Here is a 14,214-nt window from a genome sequence, read left to right as displayed (position 1 = left end):
ATCACAGCGGGGAAACCAGATCTGGGCTTCACAAATTGTACCCATGTGGTCAGCTGAACTCAGGCCTTCGGCGTGACGAGAAAACGTTTTAAACCACCAGGTTACCCAACCGCCCCGTTTTTAGAACGCACAATACCAATGAAGTATATCTGACATATATCTGTTCCATTGTGTACAACAAACCACACCTTTAGCAACGTGCCAGCATTATTACGGCGGGGGAAACAAGAAGGGGGCTTCACACACTTTACCCATGTGGTAAAACGAACACGGGCGTTCAACATGAGGAGCCAACCCATTTCCAACGAAGGCCCAGCCCCTGTACATTACAATACCAACTAACTAACATTACATTTGGATTTCGCTTTGTTGTTTAGCTCTGCACTTATCAATATTTTCAAATAGTTGAGTCTTGATCAGACAAACCAGTGACTGAGATGTTGAGGAACGCCCCACGACTTTGGGACATGATGGCACGTAATGAACCACGTCACCGAGCCTCATCACCCAACCCGCTATGTTGCCCCATCAGGCTTTGGTTGTTGGGAAACCAGGATTGGATCGCCATGCTGGAATATTATAGAGGGGCATTAGCAACTGTCAGCATTCCTCTCAAGACCCTCGAAGAAACTGCAATGGGGGTTAAATTGCTCACGAATAGTTCTTTCTGTTTCCGTGGTTATAAAACGAGACCACCATTGTGATTTACTGTACGTGGTTTGACCGGAAATTTGAGCGTCATTTCAAAAGACGTTAAAAGAGAGTACTTCGTGTTTCCCTATGTGGCGCTCGTCTTTACTGGTATAAAACAAGGACTGTTCGGTCAGTATATTGTGTTTGTAGGTGGGTGAGTGTGTGTTGTGTGTGTGTGTGTGTGTGGGGGGGGGGGGGGGGGGGGGGGGGGGGGGGGGTTAGTAGGGGGAGGGGAGTAGTCATGTTGGAGTCAGTGTTTCGTTGCTTCAAAACCGGCATCATTCCGGACCAGTCCTGGTCCGTCACAATACGTATACCCTTCTTTGTGTGTTAATACAAATGAATACAGATCTACACACAATCAGTGTATCAAGTGCAACGTGGATTTACATTTTTAACTATTTGTTTGGTTGATGGTAGATGTTGTAAAGCAGGTACAGTGATATTGTTGTGTGTCTCATTGGTGGTAGATGTCGTACTACAGGTATGGTGAGGCTACTGTGTGTCTGGTTGATGGTAGATGTTGTACTGCAGGTATGGGGAGACTGCTGTGTGTCTGGTGGATGACAGGTGTTGTACTGCAGGTATGGTGAGACTGCTGTGTTTCTGGATAATGGTAGATGTTGTACTGCGGGTAGGGTGAGACTGCTGTGTTACTGGTGGATAACAGGTGTTGTACTGCAGGTATAGTGAGACTGCTGTGTCAGGATTATGGTAGATGTTGTACTGCGGGTGTGGTGAGACTGCTGCCTGTTCGGTGGATGGCAGGTGTTGTACTGCAGGTATTTTGAGACTGCTGTGTGTCTGGTTCATGTTACATGTTTTAATAAGGTAGGGTGAGAGTGCTGTGTTACTGGTGGATAAAAGGTGTTGTACTGCAGATATGGTGAGACTGTTGTGTGTCTGGTGGATGGCAGGTGTTTTACTACAGGTATGTTGAGACTGCTTTGTGTCTGGATTATGGTGGTAGATGTTGTACTGCGGGTGTGGTAAGACTGCTGTCTGTTCGGTGGATGGCAGGTGTTGTACTGCATGTATGGTGAGGCCACTGTCTGTCGGGTTGATGGTAGATGTTGAACTGCAGGTATTGTGATGGTACTGTGTATCTGGTTGATGGTAGATGTTGTACTGCATGTATGGTGATACGTTTGTGTGTCTCATTGGTGGTAGATGTTGTGCTGCAGGTATGGTGAGGCTACTGTGTGTCTGGTTGATGGTAGATGTTGTACTGCAGGTACAGTGATACTGTTGTGTGTCTCATTGGTAGTAGATGTTGTACTGCGGCTGTGGTAAGACTGCTGTCTGTTCGGTGGATGGCAGGTGTTGTACTGCAGGTATTGTGAGGCCACTGTCTGTCGGGTTGATGGTAGATGTTGAATTACAGGTATGGTGATGGTACTGTGTGTCTTGTTGATGGTATATATTGTACTGCAGATATGGTGAAACTATTGTGTGTCTGGTGGATAGCAGGTGTTGTACTGCAGATATGGTGATGCTACTGTGTGTCTGGTTGATGTTTGATGTTGTATGTCAGGTATGGTGAGACTGCTGTGTGTCTGGATGATGGTAAATGTTGTACTGCAGGTATGGGAAGACGGTTGTCTGTCTAGTGAATGCCAGGTGTTGTACCGCAGGTATAGTGAGACTGTTGTGTGTCTGGTGGATGGCAGGTATGGTGATGGTACTGTGTGTCTGGTGGATGGCAGGTGTTTTACTGCAGGTATGGTGAGGCCACTGTCTGTCGGGTTGATGGTAGATGTTGAACCGCAGGTATGGTGATGGTACTGTGTGTCTTGTTGATGGTAGATGTTGAACTGCAGGTATAGTGAGACTGTTGTGTGTCTGGTGGATGGCAGGTGTTTTACCGCAGGTATGGTGAGGCCACTGTCTGTCGGGTTGATGGTAGATGTTGAACTGCAGGTATGGTGATGGTACTGTGTGTCTGGTTGATTGCAGGTGTTCAACTGCAGGTATGGTGACACTGCTGTATGTTTGGATGATGGTAGATGTTGTACTGCAGCTATGGTAAGCCCACTGTCTGCCGCGTTGATGGTACATGTTGAACTGCAGGTGTGGTGATGATACTTTGTGTCTGGTTGATGGTAGATGTTGTACTGCAGGTACGGTGATACTGTTGTGTGTCTCATTGGTAGTAGATGTTGTACCGCAGGTATGGTGAGGCTACTGTGTGTCTGGTTGATGGTAGATGTTGTACTGCAGGTACGGTGATACTGTTGTGTGTCTCATTGGTGGTAGATGTTGTACTGCAGGTATGGTGAGACTGTTGTGTGTCTCATTGGTGGTAGATGTTGAACTGCAGGTATGGTGAGGCTACTGTGTGTCTGGTTGATTGCAGGTGTTCAACTGCAGGTATGGTGACACTGCTGTATGTTTGGATGATGGTAGATGTTGTACTGCAGCTATGGTAAGCCCACTGTCTGCCGCGTTAATGGTAGATGTTGAACTGCAGGTATTGTGATGGTACTGTGTGTCTGGTTGATGGTAGATGTTGTACTGCATGTACGGTGATACGTTTGTGTGTCTCATTGGTGGTAGATGTTGTACTGCAGGTATGGTGATGATACTGTGTGTCTGGTTGATGGTAGATGTTGTACTGCAGGTACGATGATACTGTTGTGTGTCTCATTGGTGGTAGATGTTGTACTGCAGGTATGGTGAGACTGTTGTGTGTCTCATTTGTGGTAGATGTTGTAGTGCAGGTATGGTGAGGCTACTGTGTGTCTGGTTGATGGTAGATGTTGTACTGCAGGTACGGTGATACTGTTGTGTGCCTCATTGGTAGTAGATGTTGTACTGCAGGTACGGTGATACTGTTGTGTGTCTCATTGGAAGTAGATGTTGTACTGCAGGTATGGTGAGACTTCTGTCTGTTCGGCGGACGGCAGGTGTTGTACTGCAGGTATGGTGAGACTGCTGTGTGTCTGGTGGATGGCAGGTGGTGTATGTCAGGTATGGTGAGACTGCTGTGTGTCTGGATGATGGTTCATGTTGTACTGCAGGTATGGTGAAACTGCTGTGTGTCTTGTGGATGGCAGGTGTTGTACTGCAGGTATGTTGGGACTGCAGTCTGTCGGGTTGATGGTAGATGTTGTACGGCAGGTATGGTGAGGCTACTGTGTGTCTGGTTGATGGTAGATGTTGTACCGCAGGTATGGTAAGACTGTTGTGTGTCCGGTGGATGACAGGTGTTGTTCTGCAGGTATGGTATTGATCCGGTGGTCAGGCTCGCTGACTTGCTTGATGCATGTCATCGTATCCCATGCATACTCGATTTTGTGTGGATAATAATAATAATGATAATCATCATCATCATAATCATCATCATCATCATCATCATCATCATAATAATGACGGAAGTCTGTAAACAATCGACCCAGAACAAGGCAATTCAGTGATTGTCACCATCATCCTCGACCTTCGCAAAAGGGATAGGATGACATGCATCAGCCAAATCCATTATCCTGAACAAACCCATCCCGTTCGTCGACTCTAAATTCAAGCATGGGTATGTTGTTCCTTTTTTTCATTCATAAAATACTGAAGAACTAAAGAAATATTGTATGCATAATTGTTTTTTAATCAACCATATCATGGCTGTTTTTTTTACTGGTTGATATGATATTAAAGTTCATGCTATTTTGTTCCATTTGAACATACATTTGAACTCCTTTGCCTCGAATTCGGGTATATCGAATGCCTGCTTGTGTCGAATTTTCCATTTGGTCACATCATTTACTTCATTTATAACTATTTTTATCCAGATGTGCGGAACTTGGTGTGTGTATTTCGCGGTTGTCTTGAGATAAAATAGGTTAAGCTCTTCAAAGACAAGATGAAAAAAAACTGCTCCCCACAAGTTACAATATGTGTCAAACATTAACACATGAAACTGATAAAAGCACGTTGGGGTACGTTGCTCTGTCATCTGGTGGCTGTTTCAGACGTTACAGAAACTCCACCACATGAGATGTCTTCGTTTAAAACTTTATACGAACTTAACATTCAAATAAATACCATTTTAATGTATACATATTCATTGCATGTGGTTTCACAAGTCGGTTATTTTCCTGTTTGAGCTCCGTGATATTGGGCTTACTCTGTTGGCTGGCATGAATACATAAATGTCTGTGATATGGCTGTTTTCCACGAGCGCTAAAAAGTGTGGGTTTCCTTAACAGGAAAATTGATAATGTCAACAAGTGACGCACATTGAGTGTGTTAGGTTTTAGCCGCTTTTACCAAAATTCCAGCAATATCACGGCGGGGGACACCAGAAATGGACTTTACACATTGTACACATGCAGGGAATCGAACCCGGGTCTTCGGAATGACGAGCGAAAGCTTTGATCACTTGGCCACCCCATGGCCCCAACACACTGCGCAACGAGTAACTTTCTAAAAAAGATCTGCTTCATATATCTCTTGAACCAGTATTTGGTCAAAATGACCATTCAAGAGTCACATACTTTCATCATACCGAAAATGCAAGTGTTAATGATATTTAGAAAGAAGATAAACGTGAAGGATATGTAATATTTATGGAGATATTTATATGCAAATTATACATAAATGTGACTGTTGTTAAATGCAGCACTCAAAAATATTCCATCTGTATAACGACGGCCTGTAAATACAGAGCCTGCATCCATTGATTGATATTTGTGAGCAACGATCCACATCGTGACAATGACAAGCAATGAATGAATGTTGCCTAGCCTGACCACCAGTTGGTCGCCTCTTAATACCAGCAGGGAGTTGGGGAACAGGGAATTGTACATGTATATATTATAAGGACACAAAAACATTCATGAAAGATAAAGGGAAATAATCAAATATAAAACGTCCAAGTAGGTATAATTACAGGGTATATACAGATGCTAATAATATAGATCAACCGAAAGCATACCACTATGACAGGTGGGGGCACGGGTCATTTAAGGCGTTTCTATGCGCAGTGTAACATTGAGTCCCTTGGGCACGCTTGGGTTCGAACCCCGGTTCGCTCCAATGATGTTTCTAGGTTTGGCATCACCAAAAGTGGTAAAAGTCCATTTCGGGCTTTCCTACCACATTAAGCTGTCACGCCATGGAATGACTGGAATACTGTTAAACTCGGCGTTAAACCTTACTCACTAACTCACTATTACAGGTAAGATAAGGTACTTGTATAGATACGTATATTTACATAACACATATTTTCATGTTCATTACGTCTGACTGTTATATACACTACCTACGTTACTTTTTCCAACGATCAATTTTATGGACAGGTTAGCCATTATTAAATTGCGTCTTAATGATGAGGCAAAGTTATGGAAATCATCAGCCTTTCCGTATATTTCACATTACACTGGTGGTAGTTGCATCAGCATTGGCCAACCTGGGTGTGCCCCTCTTCTTGTTAACAGTTGCATAAAGTTCACAGGGAGGTCTGTTGGTTTTCGGTCCTTCTATCTGTTTCGGGATACTTTCAGGCCTCCCCGTGTGACTGAATGACGCGGCACCGGGGCATGGTTTGAAATCGTCAACTGTTGAATACCCCACAGCATCAGTTAGGGCAGCTAGGTCTCCTTGTCGGAGACTAGGTTCTGCATCACTTTTGACATCAACAGTTTCATAGTAGCCCGTGTCTAAAGATTTAGCTGTGTCATCTCCCGGTGCGCCTTTTTCCGCAACACGTCTGTCAGCAACACATGAATATCCCCCAGCGTCCATTGATGCAGGCAGGCCATCTTTCCTTGTTTTTGTGTCTGGGACACTGGTGTCGCCAACGGCTGCATAGTTCCCTGTGTCTGCATACGCTTCTGTACACGGTGGTGAAGTGTCCTTCTTGGATCCTGACCCTTGTGCACCGAGGTCCTCTACGCTGGCGTTCGTGTTATGAAGGGGTTCCCTAAACTCCATGTACGGCGGGTTGGGGCATTCCAACACTTGTGGTACCTTCTGCTGTATGGTCCTCCTTTTTAAGCAGACATGAGCGACGATGACGATGATGGTGATGACGACGGTTACAGCTACTCCAATGATGACCATGGAGTTTGGCGTCCCTGGTGTTATGTTTTTGTCAGGTATGCTTGACGGCGTCCCTGTAAATAAATATTATATATACAACGTATGTCAATACCCATTAAGATGCAACTTGTCGCTGATGTGTCAGTAGGCTTTTCTGTTGAAATGTGGTGCTCTGTGGACCCGATGAGTGCTATTACATTTGACTCTTTTACTGCTGGTATTCATAGATCATGCAATTGGTTTCAGTTATTTTCACAAATCTACAAATGAACATGCTTCACAAAGACCTGTCATTGATCATACTTTCCTGCTGAAGAGAAGTCAATTTATTTACCATTAAATGTCATTGAATGAATAAAGGAATTATTGATAAGAACAGTTATAATGGCGTATCCTTTAAATTTCGTTTATCATGTCAACTATGAGGAAATAGGTGTTTCCCTGACATATGATTTGGTTCGCGTTTGTGTTTCCAAAACTAACAATAACAGGCCACGTGCGTTGTCACATGTGCACATCGGTATTCACGTTAATACTTACAAAAAGGGAAACATTTGGCGTACTCCACAACCCAGATTTACACATTGCGCACACATAGTTTTAATTCATAAGTTTTTTTCAAACATTGAAGTCACTTTACTTGAAACCTAACTCTTTACATGCGAAGTTTATGTTGAGAAATATGCTTTAAACATATGAATACAAGCACTGCGCTTTCCCCTTGTACTCACTGCTGGTCGCATGGCAAGGTAGTGTCGAGCTATGGCCACCGCAGGTGAAGACCAGTTCCGCCTCGAAGTTGGAGATGGTCTTGTTGATTTTGATGTTAACTGTTTTATCTGTTATATCAGTGACTGTTTCATTTGGGTATTCATGATCAGTTCTTCCCGTGGATACCTTCAGCTGAACCAGCTCAGAACAGTAATACCCCTTGATGTATACTGTCAGGGACAGATCCTCGCCATCGTCGAGCGTCGTGGTGTTTACATCACTTGTTGTGTGGCAGGTCGGGAGTTCTGAAACACAAAGTCGCATTACAAATAGTCTTTACAAGTTAGATACGACATTCAGCCGAAAGGATGTTTTCCTTTCATCATTGACAAGAATAGTTTCAAAATATATCATAAGTGACAAGAAAATTAAGAACAATGAAATTCTCAGCACAAAGTAATACCTATGTGACATCATGTCAACTATGTACGCCTTCATTTAGTAGCATGACAGTATGATGTGGAGGCAAGTTGGCAAATCTCTTTCCATGATCATAAGAAACCTTGTCTATTGCATGGTTCGGACTATGTCATAAGCTTGTGTAAACGAAGCACTATCAAACAGTAAGGGTGCCAGGTGTTTGCGAAAATGTAAGCGTGTCTCCCCGGTAACACCATTACAGATACTCTTTACAAGTTAGATACGACATTCAGCCGAAAGGATGTTTTCCTTTCATCATTGACAAGAATAGTTTCAAAATATATCATAAGTGACAAGAACATTAAGAACAATGAAATTCTCAGCACAAAGTAATACCTATGTGACATCATGTCAACTATGTACGCCTTCATTTAGTAGCATGACAGTATGATGTGGAGGCAAGTTGGCAAATCTCTTTCCATGATCATAAGAAACCTTGTCTATTGCATGGTTCGGACTATGTCATAAGCTTGTGTATACGAAGCACTATCAAACAGTAAGGGTGCCAGGTGTTTGCGAAAATGTAAGCGTGTCTCCCCGGTAACACCCGTCACAAATACATACAAGGCACGGCAATTGTTCTCCTGTACAAACACTGTGAATACAGGGAATCGCTTCAAACATATTGCTGGTTACTGATACGTCAAACTTGTAAATGTCACAATGGCTTGGAAAATATAACGGTTCTTCCTGTACGTGTGTCTAAGTACAAAATAAACTGATGATATTAACACTTATTATGTTGAAAAAAAGTCGAGTATTAACTGCTGAGATTGCCTTGCAATACGCCAGTATTAATAACATTCATTTTGCTATCTCAACATGTACCAGCAACATGTTACGGGATAGTGTTCGCCATTGTTGAACAGCATACATCCACACTGAGTGATTGAATAGGGTCTGTAGTTGCGAGTGTTGGCTTTACAATCATGTATCTTATCTTGGGGGTACTTACTCACAACAGTAATGTTGCAGGATAGGGGAGACGAAGGTGGGATAGAACACGTCCACTGCCCAGCATGTGCTTGCTGTACTGCAGGTATGGTGAGGCTACTGTGTGTCTGGTTGATGGTAGACGCCATGTAGTTGCCCATTGTTGTACATGGTGAGCTAGATAAACTGCAAATAGCGGCAACTTCATCTTGCGATGTCACATAGCCATGGGAAGTTATATTACTTGATGAGATGCACATCAGATGAGCAGGAGAACCAAGATAACCGACATCCGGACAGATCAGTTCTGGCGAACCTTTTGGCGTAAATATGATCTTCATAAAGATGTGTTGGTTCATTATTAATTGTACTAATTGTAATTGTGTAACATAATACATTAGAATTGATTTAATTGATACTGATAAATTAACATTGATCTATGAATCAGTATATGATTTGGTGTATGGACATAACACAGATATCACATACTAGCTGAATCAGTACAATGTTATGAGTGTAGACATATCACCAAAATAACTTACCGACAGATTCATAAATCATCAGAAGAAGAAGTAGCGTCCATTCAGAAATCTGCGTGAGGGGAACCATTGTCTGCGGAACACAAAGAGAAACTGTATGAGATCGAATTAAAGTGTCTCCTGTAAATATCTAATTTCCACCCTTCTTAAGCACACATTTATTGTGAAACGGGATATATGTCTCCATACAGTGTGCAATCTTCAACAGACAAACGATTTTTCCCTGAAACAATTCTGACACCACTATCATAACAATGACAAATGAAACGTTTGCTGAATCACATTTCTTGGTTCGTTACCATATATATGGTTCCGACTTGCTTCAGTTGGGTTTTCCCACAACAGTAGTCTGTATCACCGAAAAAAACTTAAATTATGTTCAATTCGGTCACTCAGTTGGGGTAAAAGAGTCAAAACGTAAAATGTCTTCAGACGTTGATTGTTTTTATGTGCGAAATGTTCGAGAAAATCATGCAGCGTGAGTGAGCTATTGCAGGTTAATGTCTGAAACACTTTCATAAATGATTTAGCAATGTTTACTGTTGTTTAAACAGGTTTACATCATCCAATGCCTCAGTAGTGCTGTCAGTGAAAACCTATTGATGTCGGATGCAATTCACAATTATACTTGTGCCATATGTCCCCGTTTTTTTTGTTCCCGGTGAAAAATTGACTTCCATTTCTTTGTGACGGGTGGAACCGTTTAGGCAGGATACGCTCACCGTTTTGCAAACACCTTGCATCGTAACTATTTGCTAGAGATTTATAGACACGTGCTTATGATAGGGTCAGAATCGTACAATGGACTTTGGATAGTTGTTTCTTTTGGTTATGGAATAGAATCTGTTTTTATTTACAATTAAAGTATCCTACATAATCTTTTAATGGTGAATGGTGAATAAACAAAAGAATGCGATTCTTAACATATCTAAAGAGAGAAATTTCTAGTGTGTTACTGTGAAACAAACAAACAAACGCTTAACTCAAAGATTGAAACGTGTGCAACAGGACACCTGTTTTAGGAAATCTACCCGGGGCCTAAGAGATTGCAGTAATTTATTGAAATGGTATTTTAGTGGTAAAGCGCTGAATAACATCATATATTCCGAAATCTGTTTAAAATGTTCATTTAAAAAATAGCAGCATTGCATAAAAGCAATAAAACCCATGTTATTTTGGAAACCCAAGAGATTGCATAAATTTATTGAAATTATATTTTAGTAGTAAAGCACTGAATAACATCATATATTCCGAAATCTGTTTAAAAGTTCATTTAAAAAATAGCAGCATTGCATAAAAGAAATAAAACCCATTTTATTTTGGAAATCCAAGAGATTGCATTTATTTATTGAAATGGTATTTTAGTAGTAGGCAATGAATCACATCATGTATTCCGAAAACTGTTTGGAATGTTCATTTAAAAAATAGCAGCATTGTATAAAAGCAATAGAACCCATTTTATTTTAGAAACCCAAGAGATTGCATTTATTTATTGAAACGGTATTTTTATAGTAAAGCACTGAATCACATCATGTATTCTGAAAACTGTTTGGAATGTTCATTTTAAAAAAATAGCAGCGTTGTATAAAAGCTATAAAACCCACCTATTCTTTTAAGAAATATCTAGTGAAACATTGTACGATGCCAAATTTATACTGAAAGCATGTGTTTGTGAATCACTATCAAATAGTGTCGATGCTTGGGATTCCTGAAAAGATGGATAGTGATAGGCACATGCTCATAAAATAGTCAAAATAGTAAAATGGCTTAGAACTTATATTTGCAATTGATGTACACGTCATTCACCCTACAAGATGGCGAGAGAATAAATACAAGAATGATATTCTTCACATATTTAACAAGAGACATTTTCAGTGTGTTACAAGGAAACAAAAACCATGTTAAAATTCACAAACTTACCCCAGGGTGTAAACAACAGATAATATCAGGTTTTCGCAAGAAAGTGAACGAAATCAATAACTTGAGTTGCATTGAAAGGATGATACAACTAATGAACCATCACTCAAAACGTCCTTTCCCTGTGTGTGGTGGATCAGTTTCCACTTGGTCTATTGAGAAGGAGCGTAATTTATGATCATTATATGTCCTTGTTTCGAGGTCGAAACAAGGAAATAAAGAGGATCTGGGCTTCATCTAGGGTAAGCTGTTATGATCACGTGGCCCTTAGTGTGTCTCTCATTCGTGACCGACTCTTGTTGTTCCGGGACAAGCGAATAGCGACTCGTGAACCTCTCGTGGCCATTTTGCGACTGGGTAGAGCCGAAGCGCAACCGGGTATACGGAAAGTGGCGAGTGATGACGAATGGTGTGTCCCTATGAAGACGATGGCGCTCAACACATGTGCTGGACTTGTATCTTTACAACATATCTATTCCTCACAAAATAAAACCCATATGTTACAAACAAACACCAGTTGGTTATTGCCCATATTGTTATACCCAAATATATGTGATGACATTTGTTGTTTAAATGACTAACTTGTGAATATATAAACGTTGCGACATTATATTTTAACTCACTCACTCACTGCAACCGCCGAAAATGTTTCTAGGTTTGTCAGCACCATACCCGTGAGTGAGTGAGTGAGTGAGTGAGTGAGTGAGTGAGTGAGTGAGTGAGTGAGTGAGCGAGTGAGTGAGAAAGGTGCGTGGGGGTACGTCGTGGAGTGCTACGTCGAATTTAGCAGCATTTCTGCAATATCACGGCGGGGACACCAGATCTGGGCTTCACACATTGTACCCATGTGGTCAGTCAGGAGAAAACGATTTAAACCACCAGGTTACCTAACCGCCCCGTTTTTTATAACGCACAATACCAATGAAGTATATCTGACATATATCTGTTCCATTGTGTACAACAAACCACACCTTTACCAACATGCAAGCATTATTACGGCGGGGGAAACAAGAAGGGGGCTTCACACATTTTACCCATGTGGTAAAGCGAACATGGGCGTTCAACATGAGGAGCCAACCCATTTCCAACGAAGGCCCAGCCCCTGTACATTACAATACCAACTAACTAACATTACATTTGGATTTCGCTTTGTTGTTTAGCTCTGCACTTATCAATATTTATTTTATCAATAGTTGAGTCTTGATCAGACAAACCAGTGACTGAGATGTTGAGGAACGCCCCACGACTTTGGGACAGGATGGCACGTAATGAACCACGTCACCGAGCCTCATCACCCAACCCGCTATGTTGCCCCATCAGGCTTTGGTTGTTGGGAAACCAGGATTGGATCGCCATGCTGGAATATTATAGAGGGGCATTAGCAACTGTCAGCATTCCTCTCAAGACCCTCGAAGAAACTGCAATGGGGGTTAAATTGCTCACGAATGGTATTTTCTGTTTCCGTGGTTATAAAACGAGACCGCCATTGTGATTTACTGTACGTGGTTTGACCGGAAATGTGAGCGTCATTCCAAAAGACGTTAAAAGAGAGTACTTCGTGTTTCCCTATGTGGCGCTCGTCTTTACTGGTATAAAACAAGGACTGTTCAGTCAGTATATTTTGTTTGTAGGTGGGTGAGTGTGTGTTGTGTGTGTGTGTATGTGTGTGTGTGTGTGGGGGGGGGGGGGGGGGGGGGGGGTAGTAGGGGGAGGGGAGTAGTGTCATCTTGGAGTCAGAGTTTCGTTGCTACAAAACCGGCATCTGTCCGGCCCAGTTCTGGTCCGTCACAATACGTATACCCGTCTTTGTGTGTTAATACACAATCAATGTTTCAAGCGCAACGTGGATTTACATTTTTAACTATTTTTTTGGTTGATGGTAGATGTTGTAAAGCAGGTACAGTGATATTGTTGTGTGTCTCATTGGTGGTAGATGTTGTACTGCAGGTATGGTGAGACTGCTGTGTGTCTGGTGGATGACAGGTGTTGTACTGCAGGTATGGGGAGAATGCTGTGTGTCTGGATTATGGTAGATGTTGTACTGCGGGTGTGGTGAGACTGCTGTCTGTTCGGTGGATGGCAGGTGTTGTACTGCAGGTATGGTGAGGCCACTGTCTGTCGGGTTGATGGTAGATGTTGAACTGCAGGTATGGTGATGGTACTGTGTGTCTGGTTGATGGCAGGTGTTGTATTGTAGATATGGTGATGCTACTGCGTGTCTGGATGATGGTCGATATGTTACTGCAGGTAGGGTGAGACTGCTGTGTGTCTGGTGGATGACAGGTGTTGTTCTGCAGGTATGGTATGGATCGGGTGGTCCGGCTCGCTGACTTGCTTGATGCATGTCATCGCATCCCATTTGTATGTCATATAGCTGGAACATCGATGAGTGAGGCGGTAAACTACAAACAAACAAACAAATTTTCACATGTACCACGACTTGACACAGCTTTGTGTTAAAAAGAGACAAAACATATAATTCAATTATTGCTTTAATTACTTAATTATTCACACACGTTACAAGTCTAATTTATTATTAACGATATCACCAAAATCTACAACAGCAATTCTGTGTCTATGGTGATTTTGAAGTGCGATGAATAGTGTAATCTTTAACACCGTGTTTAAGTTGATGATTTTTGCAAGTCAACTCATTTCAGACGAGACCCTGACCGTGTCGCATATTTTAAAAAATCAAATATGTTAATCAGAACTGTTTTCATTCCGGTTGTCCAATCTGTTTCACGTCGTTTTGTTTATTTGTTTGTTGCTTGAATTAGTCCAGCGAAATGATGGCAGACCTAAAGAGAACTAGACGAGATTAATACTGCGAGTTACGCTCCAAGCAGTCAAGGTACGATGACGCGCAATCAACTAAATCACAGTCGGATCACCCGATCCAGCCGGG

At 42.0% G+C, this 14,214-nt stretch overlaps 1 protein-coding gene across 1 annotated transcript; it reads right to left on the bottom strand.

Moving 5' to 3' along the window:
* Positions 1-6,054: 6,054 nt before the first annotated feature.
* On the bottom strand, positions 6,055-12,258 carry LOC139457859 (uncharacterized). Its single transcript, XM_071239208.1, has 5 exons — positions 12,244-12,258; positions 9,393-9,441; positions 8,873-9,166; positions 7,458-7,742; positions 6,055-6,800 (listed from the first exon to the last, which is right to left on the bottom strand). The coding sequence occupies exons 1-5, from the start codon at positions 12,256-12,258 to the stop codon at positions 6,055-6,057; spliced, it is 1,389 nt and encodes a 462-aa protein (XP_071095309.1).
* Positions 12,259-14,214: the final 1,956 nt, after the last annotated feature.

This window comes from Haliotis cracherodii, unplaced genomic scaffold (assembly GCF_022045235.1).
Source record: "Haliotis cracherodii isolate W230 unplaced genomic scaffold, xgHalCrac1.p SCAF_12, whole genome shotgun sequence".
NCBI classification, from domain to species: Eukaryota; Metazoa; Mollusca; class Gastropoda; order Lepetellida; family Haliotidae; genus Haliotis; species Haliotis cracherodii.
The sequence above is the reverse complement of the archived record's forward strand: the minus strand, read 5'-3'. Positions and strand labels throughout refer to the sequence as shown.

Bases quoted from the DNA above. Each gene is read 5' to 3' on its own strand.
- LOC139457859 (XM_071239208.1), bottom strand. The intron at 9,167-9,392 runs GTAAGTTATTTT...TTACGCCAAAAG, and splicing joins GATGATTTATGAATCTGTCG to GTTCGCCAGAACTGATCTGT. The intron at 7,743-8,872 runs GTAAGTACCCCC...TTTGTGTTTCAG, and splicing joins CTGCAACATTACTGTTGTGA to AACTCCCGACCTGCCACACA.